Source organism: Oncorhynchus kisutch, linkage group LG2, assembly GCF_002021735.2.
Source record: "Oncorhynchus kisutch isolate 150728-3 linkage group LG2, Okis_V2, whole genome shotgun sequence".
In the NCBI taxonomy this organism is placed as follows: domain Eukaryota; kingdom Metazoa; phylum Chordata; class Actinopteri; order Salmoniformes; family Salmonidae; genus Oncorhynchus; species Oncorhynchus kisutch.
Genome location: NC_034175.2, coordinates 22,677,090 through 22,699,723, shown reverse-complemented (window position 1 = coordinate 22,699,723; position 22,634 = coordinate 22,677,090). Strand labels below are relative to the sequence as shown.

The following is a 22,634-nucleotide window of genomic DNA, read 5'->3' as shown; positions in this document are numbered from 1 at the left end:
ACTCTGTGACAGAATGTCATTGTTGGGATATTGACAGTTGACAGGGCAGGCCCAGTATGGCCTTTTTCTTGCATTTGAAAGACGGTGCAAAAAATACTAGATAATGGTTGTTTTTTCTGTATTATCTTTTACCAGATATTCTCCTACATTCCTTTCACATTTCCACCAAATTCAAAGTGTTTCCTTTCAAATGGTACCAAGAAAATACATATCCTTGCTTTAGGGCCTGAGTTACAGGCAGTTAGATTTGGGTATGTCATTTTAGGTGAAAATTGAAAAAAGGGGGCCGATCCTTCATCATTTAATGATTTCGTTGTTCCCATCCAAAAATTGTTCATAAGAATGCTTGAGAAGTCACTCCTGTTTCGGTACTGAAATGTTGGCGTAATAGTATTAGGAAATCCATGTTGAACTTACCACACTGTTTGCTCAGGAGTTGTAGGAGCTTGTCATACTCTGTAAATAAAGACAGAATAATTATGTCTCCAGACATTAGGCTTTATTTAAGCGATACGGTCTGTGGAGGTGTGGTACATGGCAAATATACCACAGCTACGGGCTGTTCTTATCAATGATGCAACGCGTGAGTGTTCCCCTATTGGCCCCTGGTTCACCTCTGACCTCTGGGCTGGGTCTCTAAGCGCTGTGATTGGTCTACAGTGTTCCTGCCGGGGCCAACAAGAGTCAACAAAAGTGTATCCCATCCGGCTGACCAAAGTCCATATAGGACATTCTATGAACGCCTGGATACAGCCATTAGCAGTGGTATATTGGCCATATACCACAAACACCCAAGGTGCCTTATTGCTATTATAAACTGGTTACCATCAGTAAGAAGTATTTTTTTGTCATACCTGTGATAAATGGTCTGGTATTCTATGGCTTTCAGCCAATCAGCATTCAGAGCTCAAAACACCCAGTTTATAATGTTCATTAACCTCTATGCATGATATTACACTATGTGCAGTCTCAGTTTCTGCATCTTCAGAATAATCATGAGACATAACAATAATGCACTTTGAAATTGCCTCATAACAATGTAACTTGAGAGACTAACATTTCCCTGATATTTCGGCTAGACCGGGGCCCGTATTCACAAAGCTTCCCAGAGTACTAGTGCTAATCTAGGATCAGGTCCCCCCCCAGTCCAAGTCATCATATTCATTAGGCTCTACGAAGCAAAACTGATTGCTTTACAAACATGGGCCCATGTCTGTGGTTGTCCATGACAGTGCCATGACGTCTCACCTTCATCTAGTAACTCCAGTGTGCTGACATCCTGTCCTCTACCATCAGACGCCACGGCTTTGTAGTGGCCTGCCTCCTTCTTAGTCACCTGAGATTCACCAGAGAGAAAACAGTCAATCATTATGACACACACACACAGGCGCGTCAACACGCACATACACACAGGGTTTGAGAATACCCAAAACACATTTGACTTTCTGTACACAGACAATCCTACCCACAGGGCACAGACGTCAATTCAACGTCCATTCCACATTGGTTCACCATAATTTCATTGAAATGACGTGGAAGCAACGTTAATTCAACCAGTGTGTGCCCGGTGGGTAATCATGCAATGATCTATAAACACTCATACTGTAGAGACACTCTGACACACTCTGTGTGTGTGTGTGTGTGATGATCACTGATCAAATCAAATTGTATTAGTCACATGCGCCGAATACAACAAGTGTAGACCTGACAGTGAAATGTTTACTTACCAGCCCCTAAGCAACGATGCAGTTAAAAAAATATGAATAAGAAATAAAAATAACAAGTAGTTAAAGAGCAGCAGTAAAATAACAATAGCGAGACAATATACAGAGGGTACTGGTACAGAGACAATGTGTGGGGGAACCAGTTAGTCGAGGTAATGTAGGTAGAGTTATTAAAGTGACTATGCATAGATAATGACAGAGAGCAGCAGCTGCGTAAAAGGGGAGGGGGGGACGCAAATAGTCTGGGTAGCCATTTGATTAGATGGTCTTATGGATTGGGGGTAGAAGCTGTTTAGAAGCCTCTTGGACCTAGACTTGGCGCTCCGGTACCGCTTGTCATGCGGTAGCAGAGAGAACAGTCTATGGCTAGGGGGGGCTGGAGTCTGACTATTTTTAGGGCCTTCCTCTGGTATATAGGTCCTGGATGGCAGGAAGCGTGGCCCCAGTGATGTACTGGGCCGTACGCACTACCCTCTGTAGTGCCTTGTGGTTGGAGGCTGAGCAGTTGCCATACCAGGCAGTGATGCAACCTGTCAGGATGCTCTCAATGGTGCAGTTGTAGAACCTTTTGAGGATCGGAGGACCCATGCCAAATCTTTTCAGTCTCTTGAGGGGGAATAGGTTTTGTCGTGCCCTCTTCACGACTGTCTTGGTGTGTTTGGACCATGTTAGTTTGTTGGTGATGTGGACACCACTCTCAACCTGCTCCACTACAGACCCGTCGATGAGAATGGGGGTGTGCTCAGTCCTCCTTTTCCTGTAGTCCACAATCATCTCCTTTGTCTTGATCACGTTGAGGGAGTGGTTGTTGTCCTGGCACAACACACGGCCAGGTCTCTAACCTCCTCCCAATAGGCTGTCTCGTCGTTGTCTGTGATCAGGCCTACCAATGTTGTGTCATCGGCAAACTTAATGATGGTGTTGGAGTTGTGCCTGGCCATGCAGTCATGAGTGAGCAGGGAGTACAGGAGGGGACTGAGCATTAAATAATACCTGCAAAACACTTGTCTCAACGTCGACAGTGAAGTGGCGACTCCGGGATGCTGACCTTTTAGGCAGAGTTGCAAAGAAAAAGCCATATCTCAGACTGGCCGATTAAAATAAAAGATTAAGATGGGTAAAAGAACACAGACACTGGACAGAGCAACTCTGCCTAGAAGGCCAGCATCCCGGAGTCGCCTCTTCACTGTTGACGTTGAGACTGGTGTTTTACGAGTACTATTTAATGGACCTGCCAGTTGAGGACTTGTGAGGCGTCTGTTTCTCAAACTAGACATTAATGTACTTGTGCTCTTGCTCAGTTGTGCACCGGGGCCTCCCACTCCTCTTTCTATTCTGGCTAGAGGCAGTTTGTGCTGTTCTGTGAAGGGAGTAGTCAAATCAAATCAAAGTTTATTTGTCACGTGCGGCGAATACAGCAGGTGTAGACCTTACAGTGAAATTCTTACTCTCAGGCTCTAACCAACAGTACAAAAAAGGTATTAGGTGAACAATAGTAAAGAAATAAAAACAACAGTAAAAAGACAGTGAAAAATAACAGTAGTGAGGCTTTATACAGTAGTGAGGCTATATACAGTAGTGAGGCTTTATACAGTAGTGAGGCTATATACAGTAGTGAGGCTTTATACAGTAGTGAGGCTATATACAGTAGTGAGGCTATATACAGTAGTGAGGCTATATACAGTAGTGAGGCTATATACAGTAGCGAGGCTTTATACAGTAGTGAGGCTTTATACAGTAGTGAGGCTTTATACAGTAGTGAGGCTATATACAGTAGTGAGGCTATATACAGTAGTGAGGCTATATACAGTAGTGAGGCTTTATACAGTAGTGAGGCTATATACAGTAGTGAGGCTATATACAGTAGCGAGGCTTTATACAGTAGTGAGGCTTTATACAGTAGTGAGGCTATATACAGTAGTGAGGCTTTATACAGTAGTGAGGCTATATACAGTAGTGAGGCTATATACAGTAGTGAGGCTATATACAGTAGTGAGGCTTTATACAGTAGTGAGGCTATATACAGTAGTGAGGCTATATACAGTAGTGAGGCTTTATACAGTAGCGAGGCTTTATACAGTAGTGAGGCTATATACAGTAGTGAGGCTTTATACAGTAGTGAGGCTATATACAGTAGTGAGGCTATATACAGTAGTGAGGCTTTATACAGTAGCGAGGCTTTATACAGTAGTGAGGCTTTATACAGTAGTGAGGCTATATACAGTAGTGAGGCTTTATACAGTAGTGAGGCTTTATACAGTAGTGAGGCTATATACAGTAGTGAGGCTATATACAGTAGTGAGGCTATATACAGTAGTGAGGCTATATACAGTAGTGAGGCTATATACAGTAGTGAGGCTTTATACAGTAGTGAGGCTTTATACAGTAGTGAGGCTATATACAGTAGCGAGGCTTTATACAGTAGTGAGGCTATATACAGTAGTGAGGCTTTATACAGTAGTGAGGCTATATACAGTAGTGAGGCTTTATACAGTAGTGAGGCTTTATACAGTAGTGAGGCTATATACAGTAGTGAGGCTATATACAGTAGCGAGGCTATATACAGTAGTGAGGCTATATACAGTAGTGAGGCTATATACAGTAGTGAGGCTATATACAGTAGTGAGGCTTTATACAGTAGTGAGGCTATATACAGTAGTGAGGCTATATACAGTAGTGAGGCTATATACAGTAGTGAGGCTTTATACAGTAGTGAGGCTATATACAGTAGTGAGGCTATATACAGTAGTGAGGCTATATACAGTAGTGAGGCTATATACAGTAGTGAGGCTTTATACAGTAGTGAGGCTATATACAGTAGTGAGGCTATATACAGTAGTGAGGCTATATACAGTAGTGAGGCTATATACAGTAGTGAGGCTTTATACAGTAGTGAGGCTATATACAGTAGTGAGGCTATATACAGTAGTGAGGCTATATACAGTAGTGAGGCTATATACAGTAGTGAGGCTTTATACAGTAGTGAGGCTTTATACAGTAGTGAGGCTATATACAGTAGTGAGGCTATATACAGTAGTGAGGCTATATACAGTAGTGAGGCTATATACAGTAGTGAGACTATATACAGTAGTGAGGCTATATACAGTAGCGAGGCTATATACAGTAGTGAGACTATAACAGTAGCGAGGCTATATACAGTAGTGAGACTATAACAGTAGCAAGGCTATATACAGTAGTGAGACTATAACAGTAGCGAGGCTATATACAGTAGTGAGACTATAACAGTAGCAAGGCTATATACAGTAGTGAGACTATAACAGTAGCGAGGCTATATACAGTAGTGAGGCTATATACAGTAGTGAGACTATAACAGTAGCGAGGCTATATACAGTAGTGAGACTATAACAGTAGCGAGGCTATATAAAGTAGTGAGACTATAACAGTAGCGAGGCTATATACAGTAGTGAGACTATAGCAGTAGCGAGGCTATATACAGTAGTGAGACTATAACAGTAGCGAGGCTATATACAGTAGTGAGACTATAACAGTAGCGAGGCTATATACAGTAGTGAGACTATAACAGTAGCGAGGCTATATACAATAGTGAGACTATAACAGTAGCAAGGCTATATACAGTAGCGAGACTATAACAGTAGCGAGGCTATATACAGTAGTGAGACTATAACAGTAGCGAGGCTATATACAGTAGTGAGGCTATAACAGTAGCGAGGCTATATACAGTAGCGAGACTATAACAGTAGCGAGGCTATATACAGTAGTGAGACTATAACAGTAGCGAGGCTATATACAGTAGCGAGACTATAACATTAGCGAGGCTATATACAGTAGCGAGACTATAACAGTAGCGAGGCTATATACAGTAGCGAGACTATAACAGTAGCGAGGCTATATACAGTAGTGAGACTATAACAGTAGCGAGGCTATATACAGTAGCGAGACTATAACAGTAGCGAGGCTATATACAGTAGCAAGACTATAACAGTAGCGAGGCTACATACAGACACCGGTTAGTCGGGCTGATTGAGGTAGATCTCGTACAGCGTTGTATGAGTTCTTCAGTTTCTTGGCAATTTCTCGCATGGAATAGCCTTCATTTCTCAGAACAAGAATAGACTGACTGTCACGACTTCTGCCAAAGTCGTAACCCTCTGTTTCCCCTCATGTCTTTGTCAGAGATTGTTTTATGTCAGTGTTATTTTATGGTTGTATAGGTGCGCGACGGGTCCTCGTACCCATGTTTATTTATGTATGTCCATATTAGTGTTTGGAGCATGTTAATTGGGCATTTATTTAAGCCTCCATTTACACTCTGTTTGACTCTCCTGCGCCTGACTTCCCTGCCACCTATACACACGACTCTGACACTGACGAGTTTCAGAAGAAGTTCTTTGCTTCTGGCCATTTTGAGCCTCTAATTGAAACCCACAAATGCTGATGCTCCAGATACTCAACTAGTCTAAAGAAAGCCAGTTGTATTGCTTCTTTAATCAGAACATCAGTTTTCAGCTGTGCTACCATAATTGCAAAAGGGTTTTCTAATGATCAATTAGCCTTAATGATAAACTTGGATTAGCTAACACAACGTGCCATTGGAACACAGGAGTGATGGTTGCTGATAATGGGCCTCTGTACACCTATGTAGATATTCCATTAAATGTCAGCCGTTTACAGCTACAATCATTTACAACATTAACAATGTCTACACTGTATTTCTGATCAATTTGATGTTATTTTAATAGAGATCTTTTTTTGCTTTTCTTTCAAAAACAAGGACATTTCTAAGTGACCCCAAACCTTTTGAACTGTAGTGTACATTACTATGCTGCAAAAATTAGGTGGTTAGGAGCTTAATAGTTAGAGAGGCGGATCTGTAGCCGGAAGGTCACCAGGTCAAATATCCAGTTGTGCGCTAAATAGTGGGGTTGATCAAAGTGACATGTGACATTATGGGCTAGTTCCCTGGAACCAGATTCAGCCTAGTCCTGGATTAAAAACATTCACAATAGAGAATCTCCATTGAAAGTGTGTTTTAGTCCAGGATTAATTTTAATCTGGGTTCAGGAAACTAGCCCCATGAGGACTGGATGTGGTATGGTGTACCTGTTGCACAGTCATGGTGCTGACTCCAGTCTGCTGGTCATACACAGCTGGAGTCTCCACGCCATCCTTGAACCACTTCAGAATCGTATCCTTGCTTACGTTGGTCACCTGGACCCAGAAAGACAGAGGATTCTAATGATACAGTAACACTGTGCACGGAATACATTCATAACAACGCACATGCATATCAGAATCCAGAATCCATGTGATTATTTCAGAACAAAGATAACATATGGGATATTTCTAAATTACCTTGCATTTGATTATAAACTCACAGTCCTCTGTCACGGTCCATGACAAAAACTCCAGGAAATAGGGTCCTTGAAAGACAGAGCGAATGATTAACTGCGTCCACTGGACCAGAGATACAGCGGCTGTCTTTGCTGGCAGTCAATCAATGAAGCTCGCCATATTCTAGTGTGTCAGCATTATATATTATGTTCTAGAGTTATAGCTGCCTATTTGACAGGAGCATTTTACGCAGAAATCGGATCTTTATCCACTGTTGGCAGTAAATAAAAACACATCCTACATGGGCTTTGGACAGCCAGATCCGGCACCTCTCAGATTTGACTTTGTTCGTTCCACCACCTATTTGCCTGGATCCGGTACCTCTCGCGGCATGATTTATTCATTGTTTCGCTGTTCGCACTGTAGACATTCTAATAAAAACGATCAGCGTTAAATCAAGTTGCCCCCCCCCCCCCCCCTCTCAAAAACACCATCATGTAAAAGCGCGGTGATCCTTCTGTGTAATCATCTTGTCCTGCCACACTGATTCCAGACCTGCTCTCTTATTTGTACGTAGAGACATGGGGAGGGGCCTTGTGGGGTAAGTAACTGATCTTGACACAGGTATTGGTAGTGGTGGTCAGCTGGTGAAGAGGTCCCTGTGTAATCACATTATATAGCCTAGGCTGGTCGTCTCCCTACTGAATTTGAATCGTGGGAGGCCACATACTTTTTTTTTAAAGAAAAGGCAATCGAGTTTGACATCATTTGTTCAAGTCCAAAAATCCAGAAAAATATGGTGAATCGAACCCAGAACGAGCCAGATAACTATCGTTGCCAGAGGAGAGGAGCGAGGGGCAAACTGTTCCTGATGCCAATGCCTTAGCTAGCAGCGCTGCTAATCCCACCAGTTCAGCATCACCACCGGCACCTCCACTAGCTTGTAGGCCTACTAGCGAGTCAGACTCAGCAGGAGAGTGAGACGGGGAGCTGGGGGGGAGGGGGGCAGTGCATCCACCGACGAAGTGCTCAGAGAAGGTGCAATTTGCAGTTCAAGAACAATCAAACATATAACCCCTGGCTTGTCATGTAGAATTAAAAGTTGGGCTGTACAACATGAAAAAAGGTAGGGAACTTGGGGTCTAGAAATCCCTGGGAGGGATGAAACTAGCAAAAGAGTGGGTGGGATGTACAATAATTTAACATCCTATGCCTCTGACATAAAAAAGTCCTCAGAAAAAAATGTTTTTGAACATGCCCGAACCAAGGCACATCTGGTGGCAGCAAGCCTTATAGACAGGGCTAAAGAGGATACCCAGGTAATAGTTTTTAGGGCTCCCGAGTGGCGCAGCGGTCTAAGGCACTCCATCTCAGTGCTAGAGGGCTCACTACAGACCCTGGTCCACACCCGGCCGTGATTGAGAGTCCCCATAGGGCGATGCACAATTCGCCCAGCGTTGTCCGGATTAGGCCATCATTGTAAATAAGAATTTGTTCTTAACTGACTTGCCTAGTTAAATCAAAGTTAAATAAAAAATATGAATATTTAACACTCAAAATGAAGTAATAGACACTACAGCCAGAGTCTTCAGAAAATCCTTCGAAGGAAGCTAATTGTCCCAGCCACAGGCCCGCTCATGGCTTTGAGCAAGAAATGGACTCTTAGGGGTTCAATGGACATGACATGGGGAGAGTCATTGTGGGAGGTTCTGAAAACTAAGGTAGGACATTTTTTTCCCTTTACAAACTTGTTCAGTACTGTGAAGGTAATCTGAATAGGTGCTTCACACAGGAAGGCCTATATATTGTCATGTGTGTGTTCTGCTGTAGCCTACACTGATTTATCTTATTCGAAGTTATATTCCAATATTGTGATATTTGTTCAACTGCTACATTTGATGTGTTGAAAATGAAATGAAATGCTGGTCGTGTCAGCCCCACAGCTGAGCATGTGTGCACAATGCACAATGTGTTCTGCAGTGTCGTCTAAAAAGGTCGCTGTACATTGACGTCTGGAAAATGAGGCTATAAGAAATTCAGACTTGTGTCAGCCCCGCAGCTATACTCAGGTATGTGGGCCTACTGCAGTGACGTCTAAAATGCTTTGGAGAGTGCTGTCCGTTTCACCACCGTAGACAGTAGGCTACTTGTCTGCTGCGCTGACACTTTGTGTTTGACACTTTTTTTCTCAATGTGTTCCGGTACCTCAGAGCCCCCTCGGATACCCCCCGGATACCCCCCCCCCCACCACTCCTGCACTCACTATGTGTTCCAGGACCTCACGATTGACAAAATTAAGCACTGGATCCAGCCCAGAGGTCAGGGGTGAACTAGGGGCCAATAGGGGAACACTCACCTGACTTTCTCTTGTAGTCCATTCTGTTGGCTATGGACTGAGCCAGTGTCTGACGGAACTCTGTCAAAGACACAACCACAGGGTCACTTCCCTACTGGCACACCGAGGATATGTAGTAACTACCAACAATAAGACAGTAACATTGACTGCAATAACCAAATCGATTGGAACAAATCTATATATCAGACCATGCCAAACATTTACAGCTCTTTAGAGTTCACAGAAATAGTAAGCTGCCCTTTTCACACTATTGTGCCGATCTGAAGCAAACTGTGCTGGCTCAGCACTTCCAGCAACTATGGTGGATGCGAAAACAGGCCAGCTCATCACAGCTTGGTTTAGCTCAGCTCGGTTCGGTAGTATGAACATCCTGGTAATGAGTTTGGGTGACCAGATGGACTCACTCTCGTCCACGAGCACCAGGGTGAACTGGTTCTTGGCGCGGCCGTCGCAGAGCTGGGCTGTGTAGGAGCCCTCGTCCTCCTTAGACAGCTGGTCAAACAGGATCTCTATCAGCCCACTGGCCTTGTCAAAGTTAATCTTGTGGGCCTAGGGAGAGAGAAGAGAGAGGACACACACAAGCACATGAATGCGCCCGTATGTACATACTGTACATGTGCACACACACACACGCAGGCACGCGCACTTCACAGAAACCACGTTTCTACAATAACTTCTACAAATGTGACTTGCATGTTGATTTGAGCTAATCAAGGCAAATAAAATGGGGGAAATGGGGTTTGGTTTATTCACATAATCCTCATCTGTAATCATTTAGTAATAAACCCTTAGCAGTGTTGACGTTCACGTGAACACACGTGCATGGATGTAATCATGCTATTCCATACCCCAAGACACGGAGCCCAAAAACATGTTCTGTAATATTAGTTTCACCCCATGGAAAATCTGGTGTACTACCATGTAGGTACATCTGTTGCAACAACCTCTGCCGACAGTAGTCTTCCAACCTGTGGTTATTTTATTTTTTTAGGTTGATTTCATAACAAATCAACATTGCTATCATGTTGCTACGCACATTCTGGTGAAAATCTTTATGAAGGTGATTTGTGTTTAAATGAAATTGCAAGTATGATGGTGAGGGTAAACATGTTTTATTGTGCTTGTTTGTGTGATTACTTTCTCTTTCTATACAGTCAATACCTCTTACTAATGCAAACTTGAATGGGGAACTATCAAACATTTAGCTATTTTGTGGCACATCTAGATTTCGTTGATTTATGGAGATTTTCACTAGAAATCAAAATGCATCCGGGAACAAATAACCATCTGCATATATTCAGAAATAAATGTGTGTATGCAAAATGCAGTAGCTTATGCTTTATGCACACCTCCGGTAGACATGCTATAACTTGCCTGGTTCGGTCTATTTCTGTTTTAACCAACTTGTCATTGCCTTCCTATTCATAAAACACTGCACCATCGATTAAAGCAAGAACATTCTGACACCCAAGCTTGTTTTAGTATTCATTTGAGACATACACACTCTACCGACAGACCAGTAGGCCCCAGATGTAGTTCTGGGTTCTGAGATTAGAACACATAGCCTGTGTTTTGAAGCGCTCCTTACTGCAGTACTGGAGATCTCTCTGTCGTTGAGAATGAGGCGGAGCTCTGCAGCGTTGCTCAGGCTCTCAGTCTGCATCCAGAGACGCACGTTCCCTTTCTCTGACACCTCCACCTGCCACTTGGAGCGCAGAGCTATCACTGTAGGGGAGAGAGAACAATGAAGAGGGAATAGGTTATGGGTTCAGGTTGGCCTCCAAGCTTCCACAAACAAAATCATCATCAGGAAGGGTGCTCAACAACAATGGCAGGAATTGGAAAAAAAGGGCTTACCCAAGAAAACATCTGAGGGAATAGCGTGTTGAAATTGGGATGTTGAACAATATATTATGCCTGTTTCTATTTTAAAAGGAGTACTATCGACTGTTTTAGCTCGATAGAGACTTGTATTATTACAGAGACTAAGTCTTACATGGGTGGCAGATGTGCCAGCTGAGCTCGGTCAGTCTGTCCAGATCTATGGGAAAAGAGAGAGAGGGAGAATTACAGGGAACAGCTATCTTTTGCGCAGGTCTTCTTTAGCTTGGAGTATAAAGTACCTTCCGCGGTAAAGGTGAAACTGGAAGAGATGTCTGGGTTGTCACTCATCTCTGCTGTGTACAGGCCCAGGTCCTCTTTAGTGGCGTTTGTGAAGGTTAGGATGGACCTGGGGACGGACAGAAGGACAGTAGGCTTAAAGGACAGACCAGGGGAGTTTATTTATTTGAGAGTTTATTTTTTATTTTTACAGGGACAGTGCACATTAATCAACGTTTCAGTAAAAGTGCCGGTTTTAGCCAGCCGGCTAATTTTCAACCGCAGTCCCTGGGCAGGTTATTAAAAACAATTACAATATAGACAATAGCAACATAGAACAGGCAAGACATAGCAACATAGGACAAGCAAGACATAGCATACAGACAGAGCAACATAGGACAAGCAAGACGTAGCATACAGACAGAGCAACATAGAACAAAAAGCAGCAAGACAAAATTGATAAAAGCAACATAGTGTTTCCACACCTCACAAGCTACAGACAACAGACAACATGGAAAGCGGCAACACACAGCTAGGGACCATGTTCACAAATCTGATTGACCTTTAGCCATGTCTTCAAGCATTTTGTGAAAGTGTGATATGTGGTGCAGTTATGTGTGTCTGATGGCAGTGTATTCCAGACATGGGAAGCTCTCACAGAGAATGCAGATTTACTAAAGGTGCTTTTCCTTAGGGGAACTATACAGTCACCTCTCATGGCAGACCTTGTGGATCTGCTGCCATATGTCTGGGTTTTCTGTTTAACAAAAATATTGAGTGGAGGGGGAGCCAGGCCATTAAGGATCTTGAATACAAGACATGCGTCGGTGTATTGCATAAGATTTTCCCAACTCAAGAGCTCATGCTTTCTAAGGATGTGACAATGATGATGGCTATTGGGCTTCCTATCAAGCACTTTGAGAGCCTGTATGTAGACAGACTGAATAGGTTTTAATGTTGTACAGCAAGCTTGGGCCCAACTAGTCAAGCAGTATGTTAAGTGGGGGAGTATCATAGATTTGAAGTACAGTTTTGCTACCTCTGTAGTCAAACAATTTCGTATAAATCGGAAATTAGCTAGGTTGAATTAGGTTATTTGAATTACCTTTTTCACATGCTCAGTAGGCCTGAATGGGACCATAGTGCTCAGTGAAAAGGGAGTACATTTTGCATTATAGTGTGAGGTGAGGAAGAATCTCCACTGAGTCTGACCCTTTGGTGACCTCTTAACATTAAACAAGTCTTTCATGGGTTACATGTCCTCTCTCAACTCTACAGGTCACTTTTTCTTTCTCTGTAAAAGACACACACACACACACCACATACACACACACATACAGGTCTCTCCTTCACTGCAGCCGAAGTGAGTAAGACATTTAAACGTGTTAACCCTCGCAAGGCTGCAGGCCCAGACGGCATCCCCAGCCGCGCCCTCAGAGCATGCGCAGACCAGCTGGCCGGTGTGTTTACGGACATATTCAATCAATCCCTATACCAGTCTGCTGTTCCCACATGCTTCAAGAGGGCCACCATTGTTCCTGTTCCCAAGAAAGCTAAGGTAACTGAGCTAAACGACTACCGCCCCGTAGCACTCACATCCGTCATCATGAAGTGCTTTGAGAGACTAGTCAAGGACCATATCACCTCCACCCTACCTGACACCCTAGACCCACTCCAATTTGCTTACCGCCCAAATAGGTCCACATGAGAGCAATCTCAACCACACTGCACACTGCCCTAACCCATCTGGACAAGAGGAATACCTATGTGAGAATGCTGTTCATCGACTACAGCTCGGCATTCAACACCATAGTACCCTCCAAGCTCGTCATCAAGCTCGAGACCCTGGGTCTCGACCCCGCCCTGTGCAACTGGGTACTGGACTTCCTGACGGGCCGCCCCCAGGTGGTGAGGGTAGGCAACAACATCTCCTCCCCGCTGATCCTCAACACTGGGGCCCCACAAGGGTGCGTTCTGAGCCCTCTCCTGTACTCCCTGTTCACCCACGACTGCGTGGCCACGCATGCCTCCAACTCAATCATCAAGTTTGCAGACGACACAACAGTGGTAGGCTTGATTACCAACAACGACGAGACGGCCTACAGGGAGGAGGTGAGGGCCCTCGGAGTGTGGTGTCAGGAAAATAACCTCACACTCAACGTCAACAAAACTAAGGAGATGATTGTGGACTTCAGGAAACAGCAGAGGGAACACCCCCCCATCCACATCGATGGAACAGTAGTGGAGAGGGTAGCAAGTTTTAAGTTCCTCTGCATACACATCACAGACAAACTGAATTGGTCCACTCACACAGACAGCATCGTGAGGAAGGCGCAGCAGCGCCTCTTCAACCTCAGGAGGCTGAAGAAATTCGGCTTGTCACCAAAAACACTCACAAACTTCAACAGATGCACAATCGAGAGCATCCTGGCGGGCTGTATCACCGCCTGGTATGGCAACTGCACCGCCCTCAACCGTAAGGCTCTCCAGAGGGTAGTGAGGTCTGCACAACGCATCACCGGGGGCAAACTACCTGCCCTCCAGGACACCTACACCACCCGATGCTACAGGAAGGCCATAAAGATCATCAAGGACATCAACCACCCGAGCCACTGCCTGTTCACCCCGCTGTCATCCAGAAGGCGAGGTCAGTACAGGTGCATCAAAGCTGGGACCGAGAGACTGAAAAACAGCTTCTATCTCAAGGCCATCAGACTGTTAAACAGCCACCACTAACATTGAGTGGCTACTGCCAACACACTGTCAACGACACTGACTCTACTCCAGCCACTTTAATAATGGGAATTGATGGGAAATGATGTAAATATATCACTAGCCACTTTAAACAATTCTCCCTTATATAATGTTACTTACCCTACATTATTCATCTCATATGCATACGTAGATACTGTACTCTATATCATCGACTGCATCCTTATGTAATACATGTATCAATAGCCACTTTAACTATGCCACTTTGTTTACATACTCATCTCATATGTATATACTGTACTCGATACCATCTACTGTATCTTGCCTATGCTCCTCTGTACCATCACTCATTCATATATCCTTATGTACATATTCTTTATCCCCTTACACTGTGTATAAGACAGTCGTTTTTTGGAATTGTTAGTTAGATTACTTGTTCGTTATTACTGCATTGTCGGAACTAGAAGCACAAGCATTTCGCTACACTCGCATTAACATCTGCTAACCATGTGTATGTGACAAATAAAATAAAATTTGATTTGATTTGATTCCAGTACCTATTGTTCTCCCACAGTACCCTGGCTCTCCCAGCTTCAATGGCCTCTTTGTAGTTCTTGCGCCAGACAAACGTGCTCTTCTCCGTAATTTCAGTGGCCTCAAAGGCCAGGAAGATGAAGCCATCATTGTCCACACCAATCTCTATGTCTCTGGTGCCTGATGGAGAAAGAACATGAATCAAAAGTAATTCTGGTGATATTGTTAATCAGGGACCTGGTATTGCTAAAATCAAGCCTGGTCCCAGACATGTTTGTGCTCTTTGGCCAACTCCTATGGTCATTGTTATGTCAAACACAAACAGACCTTGAACCAGGTTAACTAAAACCCTAAAATGACTCACCTGGTTGAGTCTGGGCTCTGATAAGCTCAGAGGGCAGAGAAGGGATGCCCATTCCAGCCTTGTTGAAGGCACACACTCTGAGACGATAGGTCCGACCTGCCTGGAGTCCTGACACCTGGGAACACAATCACACCAAAATGAAATATTTGATACATTTTATCAAAAACAAAAACATATTAACTCTATATCTTTATTACAATACACCAAGTATATCTCACCAACCTTCAAAAAGGTATCTGCAATTGGCTCGTCATTCACAGCAGTCCAGCTCTGTGATTGGTCGCCCTCGCTCAGCTCCACCAGGTACCCTGTGATTGGTCCTTGCTGTCCTTCGTAGAGAGGCACTGCCCATAGGAGGACCAGAGAGTTATGCCTCACCTCCCTGAATTCCAGGTCATACGGGCAGCCTGGGGGGATGAGTGGGGATGAGTTAGCATAGTTAGCATAACACAAAGAGAGAAATATGGATCAAGCCATACAGCCTTACATTCTATATAGTACATTGATTGATAAGTGTCTACTGTGTTAGAAAAATACCAACCAGACCTGGGTGCAAATACTATTTGAAATCAGTGTTTGGTTCATCCCGACTGGAGTGCTAGGTGGGCAGGGTCTGCACTTTTTGGAATTTTCTATTGGTTACATTGCAACATGCATGCTTATTCAAGCAGAGATAAAGTATTTGAAATGATTTAAAACCAGGATAAAACAGGGAGAATATTGATATTTATCCTTTTCCCCGTGTTCTATAATAACCCATAAACAGCCAAGTTGTCCGTGACAGAACAGGCCATCATAAAGAAATGAACAAACAATAATAATAACATTTAAAAAACAAGTAAAGTGATTTTGCTTAATCTACCCCTTCGTTCTTAGTGCCAGTGCACGGTAGTTAATTTGCTTAACGATTTTCAGTCGCATTTAAATTATTTACGACGTTGGGAGAGCCGGCTGGATTCAGCTGGATTAATGGGCTGTGTGGGATAAATGGTGTGTGGCTCTCTCCATTTCCAATATGAATATCACAACAGGCAGCGTTATATGAGAAACACAGCTGGCCACGGCTGTGCACTGAACTGCTCCATTACCGAATGGTAGAGTGAGTAGAGAGAGACAGAAAGAGAGAGAGAGAGAGTGTGTTTTAGAGAGTAAACGTGTGTGTGTGTACAGAGACCATGTGTGTGTACATCGACCATGTGTGTGCATCCGTATGTATGTGCATGCGTAAGTGAATGTGTGTGTTTTCATGATGATTGCATCATCCTCACCTGGCTCAGGCATGGTCCACTCCTCACACAGGAAAGCCTCACTGGGCTCAGAGGGTTTACCAACACCAACCACGTTGGCAGCAAAAACACAGAACTGATAGTAATGCCCCTCATCCAGATTACAGACCTGTAAACAAGACACCATAAAATTAATACAGTTACTGCACAAATTACAACCAGGGTTGTGTTCATTAGGACACACCCAGTAAAAATATTTCAAAACATTTTTGCAACAGAAATGAGCATTTCTTATTGGTCAAGTTTTCTGCTTGGTGCCTACTGAACTATACTCTGGTCATTGAGAAAACAAGGGTCAGCTAGCTTTGAGTTTCAGTACATCAGCTCCTGCATGGACAAACCATGGACAAAACAAAAAAAGGTACCTTTTAAAGATAATGCAACACAGTACCTGGATTACCTCGGGCATATTCGCAGAGATTCATCTTAAACCTGAGGTTGTGTTCTCACGTCCTAATTTAGCTTGGTTTCTCAACTCCACACATATGGACATGACGGTGGAGTTGGGTTGCGACGACTGTGGAAGGAGTGTACCTCCAACTACATCGAGACGCTGTCAGTCGAGATGAGGAAACAGTCTGTGGTTGCATTTGATTAACGTTTTGTTAAAAAAGGATGGATTTCAGCAAATTAAGAAAGGCACGGAGCTGCAGAGGACAAACATAGGTACACGGTAAGGGTTTCCGTATTTACACTCTCGTCTCTACTCAACTCCTTTGATTTGATGTACAGTACCGGTCAAACGTTTTAGAACACCTACTCATTCAAGGGTTTTTATTTTATTTGCACTATTTTCTACATTGTAGAATAATAGTGAAGACATCAACACTATGAAATAACACATGGAATCATGTAGTAACCAAAAAAGTATTAAACAAAGTAGCCACCCGTTGCCTTGATGATAGCTTTGCACACTCTTGGCATTCTCTCAACCAGCTTCACCTGGAATGCTTTTCCAATAGTGTTGAAGGAGTTCCCACTTATGTTGAGCACTTGTTGGCTGCTTTTCCTTCCCTTCCGGTCCAACTCAACCCAAACCATCTCCATTTGGTTGAGGTCAGGGGATTGTGGAGGCCAGGTAATCTGATGCAACACTCCATCACTCTCCTTCTTGGTTAAAAAAAAAACTTACACAACCTGGAGGTGTGTTGGGTCATTGTCCTGTTGAAAAACAAATGATAGTCCCACTAAGCACAAACCAGATGGGATGGCGTATCGCTACAGAATGCTGTGGTAGCCATGCTGGTTTAATGTGCCTTGAATTGTAAATAAATCACAGACAGGGTCACCAGAAAAGCCCCCCCCCCCCATACTATAACACCTCCATGCTTTACGGTGGGAAATACCCATGTGGAGATCATACTTCACCCACACCGCATCTCACAAAGACGCAGCGGTTGGAACCAAAAATCTATCATTTGGACTCCAGGCCTAAGGACAAATTTCCAGCTGTCTAATGTCCATTGCTCGTGTTTCTTGGCCCAAGCAAGTCTCTTCTTCTTATTGGTGTCCATTAGCAGTGGTTTCTTTGCAGCAATTTGACTATGAAGGCCTGGTTCACACAGTCTCCTCTGAACAGTTGATGTTGAGATGTGTCTGTTACTTGAACTCTGTGAAGCATTTATTTGGGCTGCAATTTCTGAGGCTGGTAACTCTAATTAACTTATCCTCTGCAGCAGAGGTAACTCTGGATCTTCATTTCCTGTGGCAATCCTCATGAGAGACAGTTTCATGATAGTGCTTGGTGGTTTTTGCAACTGCACTTGAAGAAACACTCAAAGTTCTTGACATTTTCTGTATTGACTGACCTTCATGTCTTAAAGTAATGACGGACTGTCGTTTTCTCTTTGCTTATTTGAGCTGTTCTTGCCATAATATGGACTTGGTCTTTTACCAAATAGGGCTATATTCTGTATACCCCCATACCTTGTCACAACACAACTGATTGGCTCAAACGCATTAAGAAGGAAAGAAATTCCACAAATTAACTTTTAAGTAGGCACACCTGTTAATTGAAATGCATTCCAGGTGACTACCTCATGAAGCTGGTTGAGAGAATGCCAAGTTTGTGCAAATCTGTCATCAAGGCAATGGGTGGCTATTTGAAGAATCTCAAATATAATATTTATTTTATTTGTTTAACACTGTTTTAGTTACTACATGATTCCATATGTGTTATTTCATAGTTTTGATGTCCTCACTATTATTCTACAGTGTAGAAAATAGTGAGAGAAAAAAACTTGAATGAGTAGGTGTTCTAAAACTTTTGACCGGTAGTGTACACTTGTAAGGTTGAGAACAACTCGGCTAATCCTAACTGAGCCACATACTGTAAAGCAAAGATTAAATTCTGCCAGTGTTGTTTGCATGGCTTTAGAAGGGGATTCAGATCATTGATCCCAACCACTTTATTCACAGCCACTTAACCTTTAAAGTCCGTATCGCCTATGAAGTTATTCTGCTTTAGGGGGACTGAGCCATGGGACAATGGCTATCAATAGACAAACCTGAGGGGCTTATTTAAGTGTGATAGGAATCACACCATTGAAAGACTATGCCTCCTTTTTTAAAAGATTGGTCACTAGGCTAGCCCTAATTAGGTACAACAAAAGCCTCTTCATCAAATCAATACCTAGACAGTGCTGCTTGGAGCTCTGCAGTGAAGTATAGCGGGGGTAGGGGATAAGGGGCGTTCGTCCCAAAGTGTCTGTCGATTCAACTTATCGCCACCAGATGGCATCAGTTCACCTGATTCTGAATCAGTGGAAGTAAAGGCACTGCGGTCGAAATGGAGGTGGAATTCCAAACTAAAGCGAGATAACTAAAAAACTAAAAATCCTAAGGGTTCAAATCTCAGACATTCTTCTAATGAGGCTGGATAGGTGGCATGCCTGCCTGACTGCTAAACCAGTGGTGGTGGAAGGAAAGGATTCAGGGGGTAAAGTCATTTACATTGGCTTACACAAGCAGGAAGACCAAAGTGTCCCGAGCATGACGCCTCCGTTGGATCAATATTCTAATTTATCTCATTTACATGAAGGCAGCAAGTGAGCAGCTTGTAAAAATAAGAACAAAAAGCGAACTCAGAGATGGGAGGAACTATTACTGGAAGAGACTGGGCAGTGGCAGGGGCTGGAGTCGCCCAACAGAGGGCACTGCATGTGGCCACTGTTTTCATTAATGCCTGCAAGCAGATCAATGGCTTTATATGTTAAATACCTTGGACATTAGGGCACACCGTAGCATTATGTTTTGCAATAGAAAACAAAAACAAGCGTTTCTTATTGGACATTGCATCCCTGTTTCGGTCTGCTTTCTTCTGCCTCCTGAACAAGACCCTGGTTAGTGGAAAAGCACGGTTTGCTCCAAACTTCTAAACTATTTTGCAGTATGGCAGACTTTGAATTGCTTTGTTCTGTTGAGTCTAAAAACAACATTATAAACTGGGTGGTTTGAACCCTGAATATTGATTGGCTGACAGCTGTGGAATATCAGACCGTATACCACGGGTATGACAAAACAGTTGTTTTTCCTGCTCTAATTACGTTGGTAACCAGTTTATATTAGCAATAAGGCACCTCTGGGGTTTGTGGTATATGGCCAATATACCATGGCTAAGGACCAGGCACTCTGCTTTGTGTTGTTCCTAAGAACAGCCCTTAGCCGTGGTATATTGGCCATATACCACATCCCCCCGCCCCCGGGCCATTTTGCTTAAATATAACTCTTTTGCACTCCATAAAATTACAGGACACCTGTCATTTCCATTGCAAAAAGAGACAGGTGACAATTTCCATTAGTCTCCATTGGCACCACCACTCGTTGCCTAGTAACACAGCTAAGGTAGTAGAGGGAATGTGTTTTTTCCTCCACTGTACCTCCACCGGAGCCTTATGTTCAGCTCTCTGACCACCGCTAATTCTGTTTTCTACGTAGATACAAAGACGTTAGTTCTAATGGGGTGTATTTCAGAGGGGACAAAAATGCAAGTTGTGCCCCTGTTGGTTGTTACATTTGAGTTATACCACAGCATTGTTGAATAATTAGCTAGGAAGGCATTCTAGACTTGTCACGCCCTGACCTTAGAGATCCTTTTTATTCTCTATGTTTGGTTAGGTCAGGGTGTGACTCGGGTGGGAAAGTCTATGTTTTCTATTTCTTTGTTTTTGGCCGCGTGTGGTTCCCAATCAGAGGCAGCTGTCTATCGTTGTCTCTGATTGGGGATCACATATAAGGTGTCATTTTCCTTTTGGATTTGGTGGAATCTTGTTTTCTGTTTAGTGTTTCTGCATGACAGAACTGTGCGCTTTTGTTTTTGTTTGAGTGGTTTTGAACTAAAAGAATCATGAACACTTTCCACGCTGCGCTTTGGTCCACTCTTCCTACCACCAACGCGAGCCATTACAAGAGTGGGCATTACATGTAGATATATAGGACAGTTGGAAAAGATATAGGACACCTCTGAAGTAGTTCCAACAATAGGCGCCTTTTTCCCATTCTAAACCACTGCACCATGCAGGCCATACTTGCTACAAAGTTACAGAGAGCCAAAACAACAACCATGCAAACCGAAATAGGATACAGTGTAAACGCAGGTCCAGCGAGGGGAAAACTTAGCTCGCTAGATAGCATTAATTCGTTTTTGCATAGAATTTCTTTTGCAGCATCTGATGACCTAACGTGGTGAGTGATGGACATGAATTTCTCCTGTTCTTCAAGACGCAGTTGAAGCTATGATTTCAAATCCTCCCACGTGTTTGTAGTTTGACCAGCTGTTTTCAGCAACTGGTATTGTTGAATTTGTTTGTCATATTGGCAGATATGCTAGCAACTAACTATTTAGCCACAGTAGCTTCTAGCCTAGTGTTTGATTTGCAATGCGATCTCCTCTACTGTAAAGAACAGTGTCTCCTTAAGGACAAAGCTACTCTTCAATGCCAGGCAAAATTGCAAAGAATGGACAACTGGGTCATGTCTTTGGCAACCTAGCCTTAGTGGAGTTGCCAACAAGCAGATGTTCTGAAAACCGGATGTGGGAACTCTGCTCAGAAGTTTGTTCCGCCTGCTATGTTGGCTACCTAACCGATAGAACTAATGACCAGATTTGGTGGGAGGATGAAAATAATGATTTTACTTATCAAAATTAAAATATCAATGGAAACATGTCATTTCTACCAGTAAACATGTGCTTCTGTATTGTTTTCTATGGCAACTGCGGTATAAGAGGAATAAAAGTCGTCAGTTATTTACAAGATAATATACAGAGCATCAGCGTTTATCCCTTACTTAACGTTACTCTGGTAGAGGGCCTTTGTCATGTCAAATGTGACCCAACATTCTAACAGCACTGACACCTGGGTACTGGCACCAGATCCTTCCTCACCTTGTGCTGCCTCTCCTTGGCAGGCTTGGTGTTGACCTTTCTCCAGGCATCCAGCTCTTTGTCCTTCTGGTCCAGGTAGTAGCCTCGTACAGGGTCTCCTCCATTGTTAGCAGGGGCTCTCCAGGTGAGAATCATCTCCGAGCCAGTGCAGAGCAGCAGGGCGATGGCAGAGGAAGGGGATGGGGCGACTGGGAAGGGGAGATGTATTTGAAAAGAACATTTGGGCATGCTATACTTTTCCTCAGCCTGCCCAGAGACCAACAAAAAAGTATTGCATTTAGATGGATCGTGTTTTGAATAAATAGCTAATCAGCTTCTATTCTTCTGTATTCCATTCGATTATATTCTATTCTGGCCACTTCCATGTATCAGGTCAGTTAATGTAAGGCCACACAGGGTTCCAGACACAAAGTCCTGGATTTCAGCCATAACATCAACTGATCCGAGTCCAGATTTGGAATCTGGCATCACTGTGAGTGGCAGCTAAAATGAGCAGTCATTACAATGTAGCAGCCTGCAGAGTGCATGTTATTATTATCAGACGTGCTATTATAGAGTGAGACAGCAGTGAGAGGGGTCAGCAGTTATTGATCAGGTTCCTGCCTCATCACAAGTCTATGTATTTCACTGTGTTCGTGGACAAACCAAAATAAATCAGGAGCCTACCCATTAGATTTAATACCTGTCATCATGTAATGGGTTCATGAGGCTGTTATGAACTAATGGTGAATTGAGATCAGGAATAGATTGATGAAGTCCACCACAGGTTTTACAACGGTCATAAATTCCTAGGAGAAACTCTCTTCGCTGCCATGGAGTATTGAGGGTGTGTGAAGTGGTTTAAACTACAACTCCAGGACAA

The 22,634-nt window shown here is 43.4% G+C and overlaps 1 protein-coding gene across 1 annotated transcript in view; it reads right to left on the bottom strand.

The window, feature by feature from the left end:
- The window catches only part of myom3 (myomesin 3), a 75,687-nt gene that overhangs the window by 3,394 nt on the left and 49,659 nt on the right, over positions 1–22,634 (bottom strand). Inside the window, exons 18-31 of the mRNA XM_020508836.2 lie at positions 21,773–21,960; positions 16,372–16,498; positions 15,326–15,510; positions 15,104–15,218; positions 14,763–14,919; positions 11,517–11,623; positions 11,390–11,434; positions 10,982–11,118; positions 9,798–9,942; positions 9,394–9,453; positions 7,059–7,126; positions 6,807–6,914; positions 1,249–1,336; positions 418–456 (exon numbers count right to left, since the gene is read on the bottom strand). Of these exons, the coding sequence (XP_020364425.1) occupies positions 418–456; positions 1,249–1,336; positions 6,807–6,914; positions 7,059–7,126; positions 9,394–9,453; positions 9,798–9,942; positions 10,982–11,118; positions 11,390–11,434; positions 11,517–11,623; positions 14,763–14,919; positions 15,104–15,218; positions 15,326–15,510; positions 16,372–16,498; positions 21,773–21,960 (1,569 nt within the window). The remainder of the gene's footprint in view (positions 1–417; positions 457–1,248; positions 1,337–6,806; positions 6,915–7,058; positions 7,127–9,393; positions 9,454–9,797; positions 9,943–10,981; positions 11,119–11,389; positions 11,435–11,516; positions 11,624–14,762; positions 14,920–15,103; positions 15,219–15,325; positions 15,511–16,371; positions 16,499–21,772; positions 21,961–22,634) is intronic.